Consider the following 22,736-nt stretch of genomic DNA (forward strand, 5'->3'; position numbering starts at 1 on the left):
TTATCCTCTGCTTCTGGTCTGGATCTAATGCACAAACCACAGTCATGCCGACATGTTCTGAACAGTTTTTTAACTGGCTAACACACTCTATGCAAAACTTTGGAGCACAGTACATTAAATCTAATATTAATTTGACATTGCTTTTGATTTTTTTGCAGTTAACTTGCTATTCCAGCAAATATTTGTTACCTACTTCCGGTTCTTACACATTTATCAATTTAGCAAAGTTTGCTTTTTCCGCGGTGCCTAGGTTTTGGTTTATTTAATCCCTTGATGTTAATACATGTTGCGTTTTTGTATTATACAGGTTGTTTTATGCTCTAGTGCAGGGGTTTTCAATCCGAGTCCTCGGGACACACCTAGCCAATGAGACGGATTTGCATATACTTTACTGTAGGTAAATTCATTGTGGATATCCTTAAAAAAAAAGCCAGACTAGCTAGGTGTGGCCCGAGGACTGGGGTTGAGAACTCTTAATGTGCCAAAGCATGCTGCGATCGCATGTTGTGTCTGAAAGCAGTATTTACTCTTTTTCTTTTGACATAAATCAAAAAACGAAGGTACCAGGGCGCGAGCATCCACGCTCTGTGCCTGTTGTGTGTATCCTCATGTGGGCCCTCACCTTGCTTCCCAAATCCCCACTTGCATGATACCCCTAAAGGCTCAGAAATATAATGCATTAGTAATCATTTCCTCCATCTCTTCTAGAAAATCCATCCATACATTTTCTTTCCTATTTTCCCTTTTCTTATCCTCCCAGCTCTTCTTTCTTCTGCCTGGGTTTTTTTCTCATTCCGCTCCTGCTCATTCTCTTTGCTGCATTCTGTAATCCCAATATTCAGAATAAGTGAATCTGCTGAATTCAGAAGAGTAAACATCTCCCATTCCTATCTAATTTTCTTGCCTGGCTCAAACTGCTACCTTTATATTTTCCATTCTTCTTTCTCCCTTTCATACATTCTTCGGTTACATCTTGCTTTTCATTCCTTATTCTTTGCTGCTGTCTCCCTTAATCTCTTTTTTTTTTATCCTACTGCTTTCTTTACCTCTTGGTTTCTCCCCCCCCTCCCGAATGGTTTCACACCCTTGCAGAGGAACAGCTCCCAGTCACACGTTTATGCTCAAGAAGTGCTAATGTGGGATCTCTCACCAGCCCCTAATTAACTCAAACAGTGAAAAGTAATTAAAAAATAATTATAGTAGTGTGCTATTATAACATTGTGGAAATAAAATGAAGACCTTGCATTCTTAGACTTCTGAGGTGGTGACATGGCACCTGCTAAGTTATCTGTTTTGCATTACAAAATAAGACTCCAATGCTAGGGATAAGTGAGGGAAAATAGAAGAGCAGGCAAATTATTTGGATTTAAAAAAAAAAAAAAAAAATCTGGGCCGCATGAAAACTAAACAGCACACAAACCCTAGGTGGCCAAATAATGTGCGTCATGCACTATACCAGGAGGACATAACCAGCACAGAGACCCAGCATATACCTACTACAATAATACAAACTAGGCTGAGTGCTAGGATTTGAATGCCACGCCACGATGATGGCATGAATTATAAGCAGTGTTAAGATTTACTTCCCATATGGTCAGTCAAGAGCAAAGCAAAAAATTCCCATATCTGACAGACGAGTCATGAAAATACGAAAACCATTTTCAGCATGCATGAGCCAGAACATTCAGAGGCCACCCTGAAGATCTTGTTTGAGTGCCCCCTTGAACACTGGCCAACCACGTAGCGGCTAAAAGCAATCACACGGTAGCTGCTTGCCATTCAAATCGCAACGGTTAACCTAAAATAAAATCTCAACAGCTGAATTTTTGCCATCATATTACAAATTCATTTAATTTTACTTCTAAAATAAGTTAATTGAAAATTAGAAAGCAGAGGGAGTAATCTGCTTAGAAATGTATTTGCTTCTAGAACTTAAGGGCAACTGAGTAGTTAGCCAGGTCAGTCCTCTCAGCAGCTAAAAGAATTTGCACTGTTTCACAGCATGCACTATTGTCAGCTGCAGGTAATTGGGGCAGGAAAGGCAACGTATGTGCAAAGACTTCATGTTCCTTTACTGAGTGAACTCAGCACTTGGATGTTTATACAAGTTTTCAATTAGAATCTTACCAATTACTATTTCTGAGAACAGAGCTGGCTTTTTTTTTTTTTTTTTTAAATTATCAGAGCACTGAGAAGAGAAGATCACCTTGATGGTGGCTGAAAAGAATCAGCAAGTACTGCTTGGGGAAATTTTTACAATTTAAAAGTACTGGGGAGAAGTAAACTATTGGGGTATGTTATTTAGTGTGTTTGTGTGTTTGTATTGAATAGGTAGTCAGAAAGGCAGGCGATAAACAGACGTTTGTGTGTTTGGTTTTAAATAGGTAGTCAGAATTAAGGCAGGAGATAAACAGAGGTTTGTGCGTTTGTATTTCCCAACTCTCCCACCCCCCCCTAGCTCATCCTTTAATGTATAGGCAGGTGTCACTTTTACACAAACAAAAAAAAAAAATCAGCCTTTTAACTTAAATTCAGAAATTCCCCACACCTTATCAAGAGTTTGATCATTCCCTTGTAGGTCACTACCAAATATATAGTAAATACACTAATACATTTTAAGGACCCTAATTGTATGCATTCATACTCCTATAGCAACTAAAACTTAACTAGGAACTGAATAAATTAAAGATGAAGGCAGCAGTCCAGCAGCAAGAGGGGGACATCACAGTCTTTTGCATCGAGTGTCACATATATGATTTTTTACCTGCCGGTGAGAAGTTGTATGTGTGCATCTGATGCAGAGAGCTCCTGTCTCTCAGAGAACAAGTCCGATCTCTGGAGGCTAGAGTGGCAGACCTGGAGGAGCTGAGGCAGCCAGAGAGGTATATAGATGAGACCTTCATAGGCATAGTAGCCAAGTCCCAACTCCAGATTGGCAGCCCTTGTGCTGCCTTGGAGAAAGAAAGTCTCATGATCATAGATCATCAACCTGGTGCAGCAGGAAATGATTCTGTAGCAAGAACCTGCTCTACAGATGGTGCATTGTCCTCTTGCACCGAGGATGTGTCTCCCAGGGCTACTGCCCAGGAGGGAAGGGTTAGGTCGGCCATCATAGTTGGTGATTCGATTATTAGGAATGTAGATAGCTGGGTGGCTGGTGGGCATGAGGATCGCCTGGTAACATGCCTACCTGGTGCGAAGGTGGCGGACCTCACGCGTCACCTAGATAGGATTTTAGACAGTGCTGGGGAGGAGATGGCTGTCGTGGTACATGTGGGCACCAATGACATAGGAAAATGTGGGAGGGAGGTTCTGGAAGCCAAATTTAGGCTCTTAGGTAGAAAGCTGAAATCCAGAATTTCCAGGGTAGCATTCTCTGAAATGCTGCTCCTTGTTCCATGCGCAGGTCCCCAGAGGCAGGCAGAGCTCCGGAGTCTCAATGCATGGATGAGACGATGGTGCAAGGAAGAGGGATTCAGTTTAGTAAGGAACTGGGAACTTTTTGGGGGAAGGGGGGAGTCTTTTCTGAAGGGATGGGCTCCACCTTAACCAGGCTTCTGGTGCTAACCTTTAAAAAGGAGATAAAGCAGCTTTTAAACTAGAACAAAGGGGAGAGCCGACAGTTGCTCAGCAGCGCATGGTTCGGAAGGAGGTATCCTCAAAGGATGCTAATGAAGCATTAGAGTTAGGGCATCCCAACAGAGAGGTTCCAATGATAAGAAAAGTAGTCCAAGTGCCTATAATTAAAAACTCCCCTGAGCTAAAAGATTCCAATTTATCCCTCACAACTGAAAAGCAGAATGTAAATACAAACATAAAACACACTTTGAAATGTTTGTATGTTAATGTCAGAAGTAAGATGGGAGAATTAGAATGTATAGAGTGTATAGCAGTGAATGACATAGACTTAATTGGCATCTCAAAGACATGTTGGAAAGAGGACAACCAATGGGACAGTGCTACACCAGGGTACAAATTGTATCTCAATGACAGAGAGGTGTATCTTGGTGGAGGGGTGGCGCTTTATGTCTGGGATGGCATGGAGTCCAACAGGATAAAGATCCTACATGAGACTAAATGCACAATCAAATCTTTATGGGTAGAAATCCCTTGTGTGTTGGGGAAGAGTATAGTGATATGTGTATACTACTGTCCACCTGGCCAAGATGGTGAGACAGACAGTGAAATGCTAAGAGAAATTAGGGAAGCCAACCAAATTGGTAGTGCAGTAATAATGGGAGATTTCAATTACCCCAATATTGACTGGGTAAGTGAAAAATCAGGACATGTTAGAGAGATAAAGTTCCTGAATGGAATAAATGACAGTTTTATGGAGCAATTGGTCCAGGAACCAACGCGAGAGGGAGCAATTTTAGATCTAATTCTCAGTGGAACGCAGGATTTGGTGAGAGAGGTAACGGTGGTGGGGTCACTTGACAATAGTGATCATAATATAATCAAATCTGAATTAATGACTAGAAGGGAGACAGAAAGTAAATCCACGGCTCCAGCACTAAACTTTCAAAAGGGAAACTAATAAAATGAGAAAAATAGTTTAAAAAAACAAACACTGAAAGATGCAGCTACAAAGGTAAAAAGTATGCAACAGGCATGGACATTGTTAAAAAATACCATCCTAGAAGCACAGTCCAGATGTATTCCATGCATTAAGAAAGGTGGAAGGAAGGGAAAAGATTACCGGCATGGTTAAAAGGTGAGGTGAAAGAGGCTATTTTAGCCAAATGATCTTCATTCAAAAACTGGAAGAAGGATCCATCAGAAGAAAATAGGATAACGCATAAGCATTGGCAAGTTAAATGTAAGACATTGATAAGACAGGCTAAGAGAAAATTTGAAAAGAAGTTGGCCATAGAGGTAAAAACTCACAATAAAAACATTTTAAAATACATCCAAAGCAGAAAGCCTGCGAGGGAGTTGGTTGGACCATTAGATGACCAAGGGGTTAAAGGGGCACTTTGGGAAGATAAGGCCATCGTGGAAAGATTAAATGATTTCTTTGCTTTGATGTTTACTGAAGAGGATGTTGTAGATATACCCGTTCCGGAGAGGGTTTTCAAGGGTGATAATTCAGATGAACTGAACCAAATCACAGTAAACCTGGAAGATGTGGTAGGCCTGATTGACAAACTGAAAAGTAGTAAATCACCTGGACCAGATGGTATACACACCAGGGTTATGAAAGAACTAAAAAATTTCAGACCTATTTCAATTAGGTTTGTAACCTATCATTAAAATCATCTGTTGTATTTGAAGACTGGAAGATGGCTAGTGAAACCCTGATATTTAAAAAAGGGATCCAGGGGTGATCCGGGAAATTATAGACTGGTGAACCTGACTTCAGTGCCGGGAAAAATCATGGAAACTGTTATAGAGAATAAAATCACAAAACATTTTGATAGACATGGTTTGATGGGGCACAGCCATCATGGATTTTCCCAAGGGAAGTCTCGCCTCACAAATCTCCTACATTATTTTGAAGGTTTGAAGGAGTGAATAAAGAAGGTGAACTGGTAGATGTGGTGTATTTGGATTTTCAGAAGGCATTCAACAAACTCCTGCATGAGAGGCTTCTAAGAAAACTAAAAAGTAATGGGATAGGAGGCAATGTCCTTTTGTGGATTGCAAGCCGATTAAAAGACAGGAAACAGAGAGTAGGATTAAATGGTCTGTTTTCACAGTGGAAAAAGGTAAACAATGGAGTGCCTCAGGGATCTGTACTTGGATTAGTACTTTTTAATATATTTATAAATTATCTGGAAAGGGTTATGACGATTGAGGTGATCAAATTTGCGGATGACACAAAATTATGCAGAGTAGTTAAATCTCAAGCGGATTGTGATGAATTGCAAGAGGACCTTGCGAGATTGGAAGATTCGGCTTCCAAATGGCAGATGAAATTTAACGTAGACAAGTGCTAAGTGATGCATATAGGGAAAAATAACCCTTGCTGAAGTTACACAATGTTAGGTTCTATCTAAAGAGTTACCACCCAGGAAAGAGATCTAGGCATCATAAATGATAATATATTGAAATCGTCAGCTCAGTGTGCTGTGGCAATCAAAAAAGCAAACAGAATGCTAGGAATTATTAGGAAGGGAATGGCAAATAAAAGGATGGATGTTATGATGCCTCTGTATTGTTCCATGATGAGCCCACATCTTGAATATTGTGTGCAATTCTGGTCACCTCATCTCAAAAAAGATATACCACTGGTGCATTGGAGAAAGTGCAGAGAAGGATGACCAAAATGATAAGGGGTATGGAACAGCTGCTCTATGAGAAAAGGTTAAAGAAGGTAGGGCTGTTCAGTTAGGAGAAGAGATGACTGAGGGTGGATATGATAGAGGTCTACAAAATCATGAAAGGGCTTGAATAAGTTAATATTAATCGGTTATTTACTCTCTCAGATAATAGAAGGACCAGGGGGCATTCCATGAAGTTAGCAAGTAGCTCATTTAAAACAAATGGAAGAAAACTCTTTTTCACTCAGGACATAATTAAGCTCTGGAATTCATTGCCAGAGGATGTGGTTACAGCAGTTAGTGTAACTGGGTTTAAAAAAGGTTTGGCTAAGTTCCTAGAGGAAAAATCCATAAACTGCTATTAATTAATAAACAATAGTAGCTTGTGATTTATTTAATGTTTGAGTACTTGCCAGGTACTTGTAACCTGGATTGGCCACTATTGGAAACAGGATACTGGGCTTGATGGACCCTTGGTCTGACCTAGTATGGCATATCTTATGTTCTTATCTTATGTACTTCTGCCTAATGGCTGTTTTTATGTTATGTGTAGTTTTTGGTGTATGTTTTGTCTATTAATGTTATATGGAGTAAAACTTGTTGCATTTTATTTTAAAAAAATGAATTGTTTTATTTTGAATTTCTTTATTATACACTGTTTTGAATTTATGGAAAATTGGTATATAAAAATAAATTTTATTTTTTTACAATTTTTTATCGGTATTTTTATACCCGTGGTCCCCACCAGTCCCAGATTTTCAAAGCAAAACTCTGTGGCACATTTCCCTCTGAAAATTAGCCTTCAGATACACAGGTATTAAGTACAAAGAATCAGTGAACCTGCAAGCTCCCTGCAGGGCTTGAAATTACTTGACTGTGCGTTATATAATAGAGATTAAGGCTAGTTTATATAAAACTTTTTTGGACCCTCTTTGCCCCACATCAGTTACTGCCCTTTCTCCTGCTAAGTGATGTAACCGTTGTGTATTTTACCTTCTTTTAACAAGCATATGTTAGATACAGCATAGCCTAACAAGAGATTGATAGGAATGTGCACACAAACATTTTTTTGTTTTGTTTTTTTTTTCATTTTAGGGGATTTGCTTCCTTCGGGCTTCAGCTTGTTTAATGTTTATTTTGTTTCATTTCATTTGCTGAGCCAAAATAAAGATTAAACTTAAAAAAAAGAAATAAAAAGTAACACCCTCCCCTGTAGTCTCCCCCTATCCCTTGTTACCCCTTCCGCAGGGGTATCCTAGATAGAAAAGGTCAGGTCTGGTACCGCAATGGTGCTGGGCAGCTTTGCGACCGGCTCCATGTTGTTTTATAGCCAAATGCTTTTTTTTTTTTGGCATCAATTGCAGGGCCAACCGGCAAAACTGTAGGACCAGATCCAGCAGAGCAGGAGCGACTGGGGTTTGGCTCCTTTCTAGGTACAAGACTCCTGTGGAAGGAGTAAAAATTAACTGGGGGATGGGCGCAGGAGAATCTTATGTGCCAGTAAACATGCGCACTATTTGCTTATCATGTATTATTTACTGAGCCAAATAATCTGAGGAATTTACAGATCTTTCAGAATAAGTCTATTTTCAATTCAGGTCGTTGCAACCGAACCAAAAATAGACTCATTTGTTATGTTTTACACATTTAGGTAAGACAAATGCACATCTCTACAGATGTCTACCTGCCAGACAACAGCAAACGATGTTCATGGTAGCAAACTATTCTGATACTGCACGTGCATGTAAACATTTGTGAGCACATAAAAGGCAGATAACACATCACTGCCAAAAACAAATGCAGTGTAATTCTATTTCATATACTTTATACAAAGTGTCCCAAGGCATTGCACAGTCACAGATTAAAAGTAAGGCTGATCTGAGGGCTCAGTGGCAGGACCGTGCGAGCAGCGCGCAGGAGAGCTGGGTTCAATTTCCGAGCTGAGGTTTGTTCTTCGTTTTCAGTACCTGAGTAAGAGGGAGCCCAGGCCACTGTGCAGCCCACAACACCTCCTGCCCAGACTTAGGGGCGGATTTTAAAACCCCTGCGTGCCGGCGCGCCTATTTTGCATAGGCCGCCGGCGCACGCAGAGCCCCGGGACGCGCGTAAGTCCCGGGGCTTCCTGTCGGGGGCGTGGCGGGATGACACAGCGTTTCGGGGGTGGGGCGCGGGCATGGGCGTGGTTTCGGCCCGGGGGCGTTCCGGGGGCGTGGCCGCGGCCTCCGGAACAGCCCCCGGGACCGGACCACGGAGCGGGGCAGCCGGCCGACGTGCGCAAAGGTAAGGGGGGGTTTAGATAGGGCCGGGGGGGGGGGGTGGGTTAGGTAGGGGAAGGGAGGGGAAGGTGGGGGGAGGGCGAAGGAAAGTTCCCTCCGAGGCCGCTCCGAAATCGGAGCGGCCTCGGAGGGAACAGGCAGCGCGCGCTGGGCTCGGCATGCGCTGGTTGCACAAATGTGCACCCCCTTGCGCGCGCCGACCCCGGATTTTATAAGATACGAGCGGCCCGAAGGATTTATGCGCGCGGACCTTTTAAAATCCGCCCCTTAGAGCGCATGCCTACAAGGTTCTGCCTGATGACTCTCATTGCAATGGCTGCTGCAAGAGAGGGTGGAAGTTTAAAAAAAAAAAATGGTGATGGGGCGGACACAGGTAGTTGCAAATGCTGGTGACATGGCCTGAGCTGAGGCTGTTTCCAATGGAAACAGAGTCATAAGAGTAAGACGTTGTTGGACCAAAATAATGCCCCTTTCTCTCATTAAAACTTAATGTTACTAATTTTTTTTTTAATTAATGCTTTATTGATTTTTTACAAAGTATTACAAACATACTTCGAGTAAGGAAAAAAAAAATGCATACAATGGATATTTCACATCAGGATTATTTTCATGATCAAGAAAAAATGTAAATCAATTTACGTGCTTTTATGCGAGGAATAAACAATAATAAATTGAAACTACTGGGAGTAATCATTAAGAAAATACAATTAAGCTCCAAAAGGAAATTGGCTTAATGTTTTAATGCCAGCTATACTATCATGATTGTCTTATATTATGTAGGTTCTAAGCCAGATGGACTGACAGTAGTTCTAGCATACAAAAATGATTTTAATTGCTCTACCAGAGTGAAAACAAAATTCTCATCTTTACGCTTAAGATTACACCTACACGGGTATCTTAACATGAAAGTATATGCCAGTGCTAAAACTTGGGGGTCTCAATTCTATTAACTATTTCCATCTGATCTGAGTGGGTCTGGATAGGTCAGGAAATATTTTAATCGTTTGTCCATAGAATTCAACATACTGGCTTTCGCACCGAATAGCGCCACCGTGAAAGGTGGTGCTATTCGGCGCGCTACTGCCGATGATAGTAACATTATCGCCAGCAGCAAAGCCACCGCCGACTCCGCCCCCTCCCCTCCCCCTAATTTGCATTACATCACATGTGAAAAGGCCCTTTTCACATGCGATATGGCCTTATTGCGTGGTTAGGGCCCTAACGCACGCGATAAAGCTTTAGAAAATAACCCCCTTAGCTGGCTAACTCAGAAGTTCGCCAGCTAAATGAATATTTGGCACATATCCTGCTAAAGTTTAGACACCTAATAAGTTAGGAGACTAGAATTCAGTTGGCTAAGTTAGGGACGTTCCAGGGGTGTAACTGGGAGGAGTTGAGTTAGCCGGCTAACTTGGATATTCAGAGTTAGCCAGGTGACTTAACTGGCTAAGCCTGGTTGGGCCAAATTGCTGGTCTAAAATAAAGAGGCTACAGTTAGATGGCTAACTTTAAGATAGCCATCTAACTGTGCAATTTCATTATTGAATACATCTCCAAAGTTAGCTGGATAAGTTAATCTGGATAACTTTGCTAGCTGAATTGTGTCTGAATATGGACCTCACAACTGATCAATAATGAGCAGTAATCTAAACTAATTGGTGCTATACATCTATTGCTGCTTAGCAGTCACTTCCATTTTCATTTGCAGTTCATAATTTTTACAGTACATAGAATTGCATTACATTTTGCATTTATATCCATTCGAACAAAACCTCTGGCACACACGCTAAACCCAGCTGCAGGGCACTAGCATGTGCACACTTAAAAGTAGTGTGCACAGACATGCAAATGATGAAAATGAGATGTAAATTAGAGTGAATATGACTAACTCTGAATATCATCCTATGCAATAAGCCTTATGCAAATGCAGCTAGCTTAACCCCTGCTCTGGACTGGGTGCTAAATGTTGGGGTGCTCATAGGGCTGATATAGGAAAATTAGTTTCTTACCTGATAATTTTCGTTCCTGTAGTACCAAGGATCAGTCCAGGACACCTGGGTTGTGACTCCGCACCAGTAGATGGAGACAGATTAAAACTTGTGGGCGGAGCCTTATATAAGCCCCTGTGCCAGTCACAGCCCCTCAGTCATACGTAATGTCAAAGTAGAAAAATCCAAAAGCCAACATAGCTAACCATAGAAACTTACTAAGTAAAATAACTCCAACACCCCTACAGGAAAACAGACTCTCCAACCGGGAGAGCGAACAAAAGAAGGGGTCAGCGTATTAAAAAACAACAATGAGCGGACTCTCCATTACTATAGCGCCACACTGCGGGCGGGATCCTGGACTGATCCTTGGTACTACAGGAATGAAAATTATCAGGTAAGAAACTAATTTTCCTTTCCCTGTACGTACCAGGATCAGTCCAGGACACCTGGGATGTACCAGAGCTAAGTTATCGAGGGTGGGAAGCAGAGAGTCCCGCTCGGAGTACCCTCTCTCCAAATCCCCCAGCATCAGTAGCTTGAACATCCAATCGGTAATGTTTAATGAAGGTATGCAACGATTTCCAGGTAGCCGCCCTGCAAATCTCTTGAGGCGAAACCTGAGAAGATTCCGCCCAGGACGCCGCATGAGATCTTGTCGAATGAGCTCGAAGACCCACTGGCGGTGTTTTACCGCGCAGAATGTACGCGGAACCAATGGCCTCCTTGAGCCAACGGGCGATCGTTGTGCGGGACGCCGCAGAACCTTTCTTCGGACCCGACGTCAACACAAACAGATGATCCGTTACACGAAAAGAATTTGTGACCTCTAGATAGCGAAGAAGAGACCTTCGCACATCTAGTTTTCTCAAATCCCTCAACTTCGGGTTGGAAGAATCACCAACCGCGAAAGCGGGAAGTTCAATTGATTGATTCAAATGAAAAGCCGATACGACCTTAGGCAAGAAAGAGGGAACGGTCCGCAAGGAAACCCCATAATCGGAAAAGCGCAAAAAGGGCTCTCTGCAGGATAGAGCTTGCAACTCAGAAACCCGGCGAGCCGAAGCAATGGCTACCAGGAATACAGTCTTTAACGTGAGATCTTTGATCGTAGAATGCTTCAGAGGCTCAAAAGGGGCTGAGCATAAGGACGAGAGCACCCAGTTGAGGTTCCAAGAAGGACAAGGGAGCCGCAAAGGAGGACGGAGGTGTTTCGCCCCCCGAAGGAAACGGGAGATATCCGGGTGGAGAGCCAGGGAGACTCCCCGAATCTTACCACGCAAACAACCAAGCGCCGCGACTTGGACCCGTAGGGAACTGCACGCTAAGCCTTTGGCCAGCCCAGCCTGGAGAAAAGCCAAAATATCGGGAATAGCAGCGGAAGTGGGATTAAGACCCCGCTCCATGCACCACTCCTCAAAGACTACCCAGACTCGAACATAAGCCAGAGACGTGGATTGTTTTCTGGATCTCAGCAACGTGGCAACTACCGCGTCCGAGTAACATTTTTGCTTCAACCGATACCTCTCAAAAGCCATGCCGCGAGACAGTAGTGATCCGCATCCTCCAAACAGACGGGACCCTGACGAAGGAGCCCCGGAAACCCCTGTAGACGAAGGGGTGCCGCCACCGACAACTGGACCAGGTCCGCAAACCACGGACGGCGCGGCCACTCCGGCGCCACCATGATCACGTTGGACGGGTGCAATTCTATGCGCCGCAGTATCTTGCCGATCATGGGCCATGGTGGGAACACATACAGTAGCACCTCCGCCGGCCAGGGAAGTGCTAACGCGTCGACCCCTTCTGCTCCTCTTTCTCGGCGTCGACTGAAAAATCTCGGAGCCTTTGAGTTGTTCCACGTGGCCATGAGATCCATGTGGGGCGTTCCCCAAGTCCTGCAAATGAGAAGAAACGCTTCTTCCGCTAGCTCCCACTCTCCGGGATCCAGGTGGTGTCGGCTGAGGAAGTCCGCCTGGACATTGTCGGCTCCTGCTATGTGAGACGCAGCGAGATCGCTGAGATGCCGCTCTGCCCAGGCCATCAAGGAACATGCTTCCTCCGCTACGTGAGGACTTTTCGTCCCTCCCTGGCGATTGATGTAAGCCACGGTGGTAGCGTTGTCCGACAATACTCGGATCGCCTTTCCTCGTACAAGGGGTAGAAAAGCTTGCAATGCCAGACGGACCGCCCTGAACTCTAGGCGGTTGATAGACCACCGGGTCTGATCTTCTGACCACAGACCCTGAACCGATTTCTCTTGGCAAACTGCACCCCAACCGGAAAGACTGGCATCCGTGGTCACCACTGTCCAGTTGGGAAGAAGAAGAGATACTCCACAGGAGAGATGTTTGGAATCCAGCCACCAGCCCAGGCTGGAGCGCACCTGATTCTCGAGAGGCAGTGGAAGATAATATTCCTCTGAGATCGGTTTCCAGCGGGACAACAATGAAGACTGCAGTGGCCGCAGGTGAGCGAATGCCCAAGGGACTAACGCCAGCATTGAGGCCATAGATCCGAGAACTGTCAGGTAATCGCAGACTCGTGGACGGTGTTGAGACAAAAGTCGTCGTACCTGAGACTGTAGTTTGCATATCCGATCCTGAGAGAGAATCACTCTGCCCCGTTTTGTGTCGAAAACGGCTCCAAGGAACTCCAAGGACTGAGTGGGTTCCAGATGACTCTTGTTGTAGTTGACCACCCAGCCGAGGGACTGCAAGAATTGTAGCACCCTGGATACCGCTTGCCGACACAGGCTCTCTGACTTCGCCCGAATCAGCCAGTCGTCGAGGTAAGGGTGAACCAGTAGGCCTTCCCGACGTAAGTGCGCCGCCACTACCACCATCACTTTCGTGAATGTCCGAGGCGCTGTCGCCAGGCTGAACGGAAGAGCCCGGAACTGGAAGTGTCTGCCCAGAATGCAAAACCGCAGAAAACGCTGGAAGGCTGGCTGGATGCCCACATGAAGGTATGCTTCTGTGAGATCTAGTGACGCAAGGAATTCGCCTGGCCGCACTGTCGCGATCACCGAACGAATGGTTTCCATCTTGAAGTGAGGGACCCGAAGACATCTGTTGACTCCTTTCAGATCCAGTATGGGTCGGAAAGTGCCGTCCTTCTTGGGAACTATGAAGTAAATGGAGTACCGGCACTTGCCGTACTGATCGGCCGGAACTGGAGAGATGGCCCCCAAGCTTTCTAGTCTTCGGATGGTGTCTAGCACTGCCGCCTTCTTCTTGGGATCCTTGCAAGGTGAGACCAGGAACTTGTCCGCTGGGATGCGAGCAAAATCTAACTCGTAACCGTGTCTTATCACGTCGAGGACCCACTGATCCGACGTCATGCTGGCCCATACCTCGAGAAATAAGGATAGACGCGCCCCCACGTTTGGGACAACGTGTTGAGGGCGCGACGAGGAATGGGCCGGCCGAACTTCATTGCGAAGGTTTGGAACCCGTACCCGACGGGGCTCCTCCTTGCCTGCCAAAGCGTTTGCCCCGAAAGGAGTGCTGCCAGTGAGTGTTTCGAGAAGAGGCCGGCCTGTACGAAGGTCCGGTGGATCTTTGTGGCCTGGACTTCCGGGGACCCCGGAAACGGGCTCTGCCAGAAAACGAAGAGCGCGACCGGGTCCTATCCTCTGGCAGCCTAAACGCTCGGTTCTCACCCAGGGAAACCATCAAGTCATCTAATTCCTTACCAAACAGCAATTTCCCTTTGAAGGGCAATGCCCCGAGGTGAGCCTTGGACAAACCATCCGCCGCCCAGTTGCGCAGCCAAAGGAGGCGGCGTGCCGACACCGCTGCCACCATGGATCTAGCTGAAGTGCGTAGAAGATCATGGAGCGCATCGGCCCCATATGCGATAGCTGCTTCCAACCTATCTGCTTGGGAAGCCTCCTCCGGAGAGAGATCTGCATTCGCCTGCAGTACCTGGGCCCAGCGCAGACTAGCTCGCATAGCGAAGTTCGTGCAAATGGCAGCTCGCACTCCCAAGGCGGAAACCTCAAAAATCTTTTTGAGCTGTACCTCCAACTTTCGGTCTTGAATATCCCGAAGGGCCGTCGCTCCCGTGACAGGGATGGTAGACCTCTTCGTGACAGCGGACACCGCCGAATCCACTTTTGGAAGTCGGAGGAGCTCCAGCGCCTCCTCCGGTAAAGGATAGAGTTTATCCATGGCCTTGCTGACTTTCAAACCTAACTCCGGAGTATCCCATTCCTTGAAAAGGATATCCGTGGACGAGAAATGAAAAGGGAAGGCAACCGCCGGTCCTGTGAGGCCGAGAAGAACAGGATCCATATTCGCCTCCTGGCGGACCACCACCGGAGGAGCTTCAATTCCCAATTCATGGAGAATGGCCGGGATGAGAGGTGCCAGTTCCTCTCTGCGGAATAGCCGCACCACCTTGGGGTCATCCCCTTCTGCAGCCTGTGCAGCTTTCTCTGCAATGGGCTGTGCAGTACCATCCACTGCTGCCTTCCCGGCCCCCGTCAGGGGCTCCTCGGCGGACTCCGTATCATCCTCAGGGGAATCCTCGGGATCCGATTCCTGCGGCACCCCCCTGGGAGGCCGCTTCCCCCGGGACGCACCGTGGGCGATCTCCGCGCCCTTCCTGGACTTCTTTTTCCGTGGAAGGGACCTGTGGTCGGCCGCACGCGAGCCATTCCCCCGGATGCGCTTGCTGCGCTTGTATTTGAGAACTTTGCGCAGCAACAGCGCAAAATCCTCAGAAAAATCACCAGAATCCGAAGAATCACTCTCGGAAGCCTCCCGGGACCGAAGCCCCTCCGAGGGAACCTCCCCCGCCGCGACACGCTGTGGGGAAAGCGCAGGAGGAAAGGAAGAGGCCCCCACCGTTTCCCGCGAAATTTCCCGGCCGGTGGCCAAGATGGCTGCCACTCCCGCACTAACCGGGAAAAGATCCTGAGGCCTGTCAGCAGAGCTACCACCGCGCGACGGCGAACGCGCGACCCGGGAACGAGCCCCCCGCGGCGCTACCGAGGGTCCCTCATCACCCGGGACGCAAGCTGAACAAAGGTTGTCCCTTGAAAGACGCGCGCGCGCCGAGCCGCAGGCCCTGCACTGTGCAGCACGCGGCATGCCGGCGAAAACGCGGGAGAAAACGGGGCCGCGGCGAAAAAATTACCACAAAAATTAAAAAATTAAAAATAAACAAATAGCGCAATTCGGCGACCTCCCCCCTGCCAATGACGCCCCCCCACCGACAAAAACGGAGTGGCGACGCCAGGTAACAGAGAGCCGCAAAAACAAAAGTAAAACTTTTTTTTTTTTTTACAAACAAAAACGCTGTCCCTGGTACTGAAAAGCCCTTATTCCTGCAGGGGTGAGTGAACCAGGCTCCCTGGTGTCACCCCTGACGCTGCCACTAGCTCAGCCGGGTCCTCAACCCTGGCAGCGGCCTCAACCGGGGGAGGGTAGTCCCCTCAGGACCTCTCAACTCCCCTGGGAGGCAGGGCACCCGAGACTAAGGGATTAAAAGAAAAAAACCCCAATTTGGTATATAAACAACTATGCCTAACAAAAAAGCCTAGCCCAAAAAATTCAAACCTGACTAACACCAACACCAGAATCAGGTCAGGCAGGGCTGTGACTGGACCTGCACCATCTACTGGAGACAGAGTAAGACTGAGGGGCTGTGACTGGCACAGGGGCTTATATATGGCTCCGCCCACAAGTTTTAATCTGTCTCCATCTACTGGTGCGGAGTCACAACCCAGGTGTCCTGGACTGATCCTGGTACGTACAGGGAAACTAACATTTAACACTGGGGGAGGCCTACCCTCAGGGCCTTCCCCCCAACATACAAGCTCTATAACCCTCAACCCCTTGATAGAAGATCAGTATCTTTCCTCCCTCCCCCATCTCAAAATATTCTTAGAGCCTCAACTGACCACAAAGATCAGAGGGCCTTGGTGTCAAATACACAAACACACACAGTGTGGCTCAAAAATCAAAGTGTCTTTGACAGCCAAATTCTCCATCCTCCGACACAAAGATTATGGGACCTTACTGCCCTGGTGTCTCTCCTCCCCCAACTCAAAGATTAAGGTGCCCTCAGCAGCCCAATCCCCCAACCCTCTGCCACAAATTTCAAGGGGCTTTGGTGCCATGATCTACTCCCCCCCCCCCCCCCACACCCTCCCATTCAAACATTACAGTGCCCTCAATGACCCAGATCAAAGGGCTTTTGTGCCCCAATCCCCCCCCTTGGGGTTATCCTCCCGGCAGGCATATTCTTCTCCACCTCCTGGCCACTCCTTCCAAAGTCCTTAATCAGAAGATGGAAACAAGAGATGGCAGGTCCCTACTGCTGCTGAGATCTGAAATGTGCCAGCTCATCTCACAGGCTCCTTTACCCTGCATTTTCAGGGTGGGTCAAGGCACTAAGGCCCCTTGATCTATGTGTGTGTGTGTGTGGGGGGGGGGGGGGGGGGGGAGGGAAATCCAGGCTATTGTGGACACTAACATTTGAGTAGGAGGAGCTGGCATTCTGCTACTGGAAGGTCGTGGGATAAGGGAGAATGACATTCCCCATGTTATCCAGACTTTTCACTTTGGGACAGTTTGCACAGGGATTTGGAGATACAGTTTGTGCGTTCGCTACAGGGCTCACAGTCCATGCAGCATGCACCTTTTAACGTGTGCACAACCCCCACATAGCATTAAATGTAGCGCATTGTACACAAATGCATTGATATTCAAAGAGTTTCACCGGCTAATTTTGGGAGTTAGCAAGATAATCCTTGCCATTTGAAATTTCCCACCCACAGACCAGCTAAATTTTGTCTGGGCCAATCACAGCCAGCATAAAGTTTAGCCAGACAAAAAGAGATAGTTCTGTGGGGATTCCCAGGAAGTGGTTAAATGTTGGGCAGTCAGCACCCGGGCAACAGCAGACCTACAATTAACCTTATCTGGTTAACTTTAGGACAGATATTCAGCCCAACCTTATTAAATTAATTTTATCCACTCAGCCTCGAAATCACATTTTAGCAATAATTTTAGTGCATAGGCCCCTTTGTCTCACAATACAAGAACAAAGAACCAGATAAAATATCAGATAACAGATTTAAAACAAGCAAAATGAAATACTACGGCACACAGCACATAATTAATCTGTGAAACTCGTTGTCATAGGATGTTATGGTGGCAAAGAGTATAACTTGGTTCAAAATGGAATTAGACAAATTTCTGGAAGACAGTTCAGTCACAGCCTATTCAGAATCTATCTGCCCCTTAGGATCCTGCCGGGTACTTGTGACCTGGCTTGACCACTGTTGGAAAAAGGATACTAGGTTTGATGGACACTGGGTCTGACCCAGTGTGGCAAGCCTTATGTTCTTAGTAATTTAAGGGCAATAATCAAACAAGTGTAATTTTCTACACATGGACTTTGCAAGTCGGAATTTCAAAAGGAAACTCGGGGGGGGGGGGGGGGTTCCTTTTGAAAATGAGGCTGTAGGCCTGCAGGTATAAAGTACCTTCGGGCCCTGCAAGCTCTGTGAGGAAACTGAAAATGACCTACACACATACCCAGTCCCACACACAGAGTCATTACTCACAGAGCCATCTCTAGGCTAATGTGAGCAGTGCAGCCGCACCAGACCTGCGGCTGGAGAGTGTCCCACGGCAGTGCAAAGGTGGCCCTGCAGCACAGGCCATGAGTGAAAGAAGAGCCAGCTCATGTGTGACTGGCATGAGAGGAAGATGTGGCAGGGAAAAGAGTCCCTTCCCGGGAAGGGTTATCAGAAGGAGAGACAAAAATGTCAGCCCATCCCACATGGGGCTAGCAAGAGAAAAGTGTGGCAAAAAAAAAAAAATGGTTCCCAGGTGGGATTAGCATGAGATAAGTGCATGGACTTGCCAATGAGTGCAAGGCTATCAGTCAGAATAAGAGCCAGGTAGGTGAGGGAGAGTGAGAAAAAGATTAGAAGGAAAAAAATATAAGGGAGGCTGGATGCAAGGAGGAGAATCTGGGGTGAAAGAGAGAGAGAAGAGAACTATGTAAAGCCCCACATTTGATTATGGCACTAGTCACTGCTTCACTGCTCAAGACATTGCTGATGACTCAAAGACAACTCTTATTTACACATAAACAGCTCTCTTAAATGTCATAGCACATATGCACCACCACCCACACAAACAGTAAGTGTATTTCAGTCCCTCCAGCTCCTACCTGTGACAGAAGGAAAGTAGATCCCCACCAGCAGGGTAAAGTAGGAGGTCATGTCGCTGAAGACATACGGCTGATCCATATTGACTGCTGCTTCAATTGGGGGCATGGAGGCCACACCTTGCTTCTCAACAATCACCCCCTTCATCAGATAATTTCCCCACAGGTTCTCTGCAGCATCAGGGAGACAAGAATGAGAGGATTAGGCGCAAGTTCTAATATTACTGTTAATTATGAACAAACTCGAAACACTTCCCAACATCATCATTAACCCAGCCTAAGCACCTCCTGCTGCTCGCACTACAGTACCAATTCTGTTCTTAGCAAACTCAGTTTCCAATGTGCGATCTCAGGGTACCCTAAACTTGTGAGGCTGCTGTTACCAGAGACTTAGTTCTATTCTTTGCTATCGTTCAGTAAAGCACTCGGCATAACCACAGTCTCTCTAATACATTCCTGCAGGTATCATCATCATTTTCCAGCCGAGGACTCACCCTTCTTTCTAACCCCTTCTCCCATCTGCAAAGTTGGCCAAATACTGTAAGACCTGGTGCATTCAGCCAAGCACCACCAAAACAGTTTTGAGTACCTTCCATCTCCACAGTATCAATGCTAAGAGGGAAGTGAACATGCATACTTAGAAGCTGAAGCATGATCCGTGCCCGCTTTCCTAAGGTATCATCTTTGGCAGAACCATTACATATTGAAAGCACCTGACCCAGACCATAGCTAGAATCAAAACTTGAAATAAACAAGCTAGTCAGATGCCCAGGCCATAAGGACCTCTACTCCTGCAATCCTATACTCAGTTCCAAGGTACTGTGCACCTGCATCTTTGTGGTATCAGTCAGTCCACATCAAACTACTTGATGTACAACTTAATTCCACAATGTGTATCACTTATTGGCACTTTCCAATCAATAAATCTCCCTTGGCTACCAATACTGAGCAATAATGCTCCCCTGCACATCAGGAGGGAGATTGCAATAGGAAAGCTCTTGGAGAGGGTACACGCTTGTTCGAGTCTGTCCTTATTCCCAATTTCCTTAACTCACCATCTGTACGTCTTCTATTATGCCATCCCACATGGCCATCTCCACTGCATCAAGAAGCAACAGCTGAGGGCAGTGGGAGAACTGGCAGGAGAAATTATCACACGGAAACCACTACCTGGAGGCTGGCCTGGTGGCTCAGCATTTTGGTACATTTCTATGTGGATGGCCTGGTCTTCTGCTACCTAGGCTGGGGATGCTGCAGAGGCAGAGCTCACAGCACCTGCAGGGGAAGGAGTCCCAGTCATTGCGCAACGGCAGCACCTAGTGGCCTATGATCGTAAAATTTCAGGAGGAGCCCTGGTGCATGGCCCACAGCTGAGGACTGTCACTGGGCTAGGTGAAATGGGAAGGAATATAAAATAGGGAAAAAATCCATGGGTATTGAAAACAAAACATTCATGCGGCTAAATCCTATCCCCATTCAAACTGAGCTGGAAGTGCAAAGGAACCGCCAGATCCCTAAAAAAAACCCCAAAAAACTACTTAATCTAGAGAAATTCCCAACTAGTTTTCATCTTCCAGTGTGATTGTGGGTTCTTCCAAATCATTTATGGAGTGGCCAAGATCTTTGTGCAACCATTCAATATCAGTGAGAGCTTGTGGATCGCCCAGACTACATCTGTGGTGCAGATCAAACAATGACCCACATTGCTGAGGAGTATCCTTTGACTAAACTGGGAAGAAGGCTTCAGTATCTCCATTTAGCCACTGATAAGATTATTGCTTGGCTCAATGACCAGGCACACACTACATCTCATCTGTTCTTGTCTGTCCCTCCCATCTACTTTCCTCTCCTCCTCTGATCCCCCCTGCTTTCTCTACTCCTCTCCCCCTCCATGGTCGTATGTTTCTCTCCCCTTTCCTACTGTCTGCTTTTCTCACCAACTCTCTTCTCTCCTCTTTCCGAGTCCCCTCTTCCTATCGTCTGCTATTTTGATTTCCCACAGCCTGTCATCTTTTCTTCCTCACTCCTAGCTCTGATATTCCCTCCTCCTTTCCTTAATTTTATGCGTGAGATGGCACAAAGCTTTCTCAGGAGATGAATTTCTAAGGCACCTACTCCTCTGCAAGAATATACAGTGATTGCTCCACAAGTTTTCTCCACTCCATCCCTTTCCTTCCCTCTGTATTTGTCACTGAAGGCTTTTTTCCCTCTTACCATTAATGATTCCACTGGCCACTCCTGGAATACCCTGGACTTCGGACACATTGTTCTTCATAAAGTACTCATCACAGGTGGCATTCAAGAAACGTGAGGCACAAAACAGCTCCCAAAGTTTGGTTGCTATGGTCTCATTCCCTTGAAGGACCATCTTGGCACAAATGTCGAACCCTTTGCGGGAGAGCGTCCTGTTACCAAGAATGCAGATCCTAGGAAGGGACAAAAGAATGGCAAAGTGAGAACGAGAGGAATCATTAGAGAGAGAGAAAAAAAAACAAGACAGAAAAAAAAAAAAGTTAAGAAAGTAGGAGCTGGTGCAGTGACTCGGCCAAATGGAGGGTCCCCCATTTGATTCCTAGATCGGGTTCTCCACTACCCAGATCAGCTGGGGCTGGAGATGCTGCGGACACAGCGTTCACAGCCCACTGGGGAGAGGGAGGCATTGTCGTTGTTAAGGGTGGCACCTGGGGGTTGGATAATACAGGGTTCTGGAAGGAGTGCTGGTGCCTGGCTCCCGGCCTCAGGACCAGACTAGGATAAGTGGGGGGGGGGGGGGGTTCTATTAAATTAGGAAAACATAATCCTCCTGGTAGTTGTGAACAAAAGTGCATGGCACCAAATCCCAGCAATGGCTCCAGATGAGCTGGAAGAAGGAGAAAGGAGGAACTATCGGACCCAAAAAATAATATTTAAAAGACAAGAAGGTTATCAGACTACAGCACCCACCCTGGTTGTTATGTATTTTGTTTGGACAAAAGACAAGAAGATTAATTGCATTACATCATATTCCAAGCCAGTGTCATATATTTTCCATGACCTTCATATCACATGGAAGTATCAGATGTGTTTCTGGATGTATGGCTATAATCCCATTTGATTTTTTTTCTGAGTAGTATCAGTGTATTGATTACATTGCTTTTTTATTGTCTATTCTGTTTTGATATACTATAGCCCTTTGATTTTGGTGCCTATTGATATACTTCATGGTATTTGGGGGTGATATCATGGCACTGAGTTCATCATTTTGAGTTTCATTGTGTATTCCATCTCTTGGTTTTTATAGCTTTGGGCCTCATTTTCTAAAGTATCGCAGAAAATCGCACTAATGGGGGGCGGGGGGGGGGGGGGTCGACACGGGGGGGGGGGGGGGGGCGCGGTCCTGCGCTGCCGGTTTCGCACCCAATAGTGCCACCGTAGAAGGTGTAGCTATTGGGCGCGAAATAGGACGCGAAAAGGCACCTACCTTTTCACCGTCCGCGGCGTCTTCGCGGAGTCGGCCCCGGTGACGCCCCGACTCCTCCTCTTCCGGGGCCGACTCCGCCCCGATTTAGGTAGCGCAGGCATGCGCTACCTAAATCGCTTGTGAAGGTAGCGCAGGCATGCGCTACCTTCACAAGCTATCGCAGGCTTGCCCAGTTAGCACAAGCCTGCGATAGCTTTAGAAAATGAAGCCCTTTGTCTGTATAAGAAATTACATTCACAGTTGGGGGGGGGGGAAATTTGAGCATTACATTCCTTAAGGGAAATTCTACTTACGGGAAATCTGGTGGCTCAAAGGCTGACTTGACCACTCCAGCATAGATGGCCAGGATAGATAAGATGACACAGCCCAGGAAGACCAAGGCAAACTTATTGACGTATTTAACGCCAACAAACACCACAGTGGCCATGAAGGTGAGAACACAGGTTCCGTAGACTCTCATGTTATTCAGGAGTGCATTTGCCTCACCACTTGCATCTTCTGCCTTAAAGATGGCCATGGCAGGGAAGAGATATGTCTGCAGAGGAATATCAGTTAC

General features: G+C 46.4%; 1 protein-coding gene across 1 annotated transcript in view; it reads right to left on the reverse strand.

Annotated features, from left to right (window-relative positions):
• SLC12A5 (solute carrier family 12 member 5) overlaps positions 1-22,736 on the reverse strand; it is a gene marked incomplete at its 5' end in the record, with an annotated part of 200,929 nt that overhangs the window by 125,489 nt on the left and 52,704 nt on the right. Inside the window, 3 exon segments of the mRNA XM_029613484.1 lie at positions 18,724-18,891; positions 20,935-21,146; positions 22,474-22,715. Of these exon segments, the coding sequence (XP_029469344.1) occupies positions 18,724-18,891; positions 20,935-21,146; positions 22,474-22,715 (622 nt within the window).

This window comes from Rhinatrema bivittatum, chromosome 8 (genome assembly GCF_901001135.1).
Source record: "Rhinatrema bivittatum chromosome 8, aRhiBiv1.1, whole genome shotgun sequence".
In the NCBI taxonomy this organism is placed as follows: Eukaryota; Metazoa; Chordata; class Amphibia; order Gymnophiona; family Rhinatrematidae; genus Rhinatrema; species Rhinatrema bivittatum.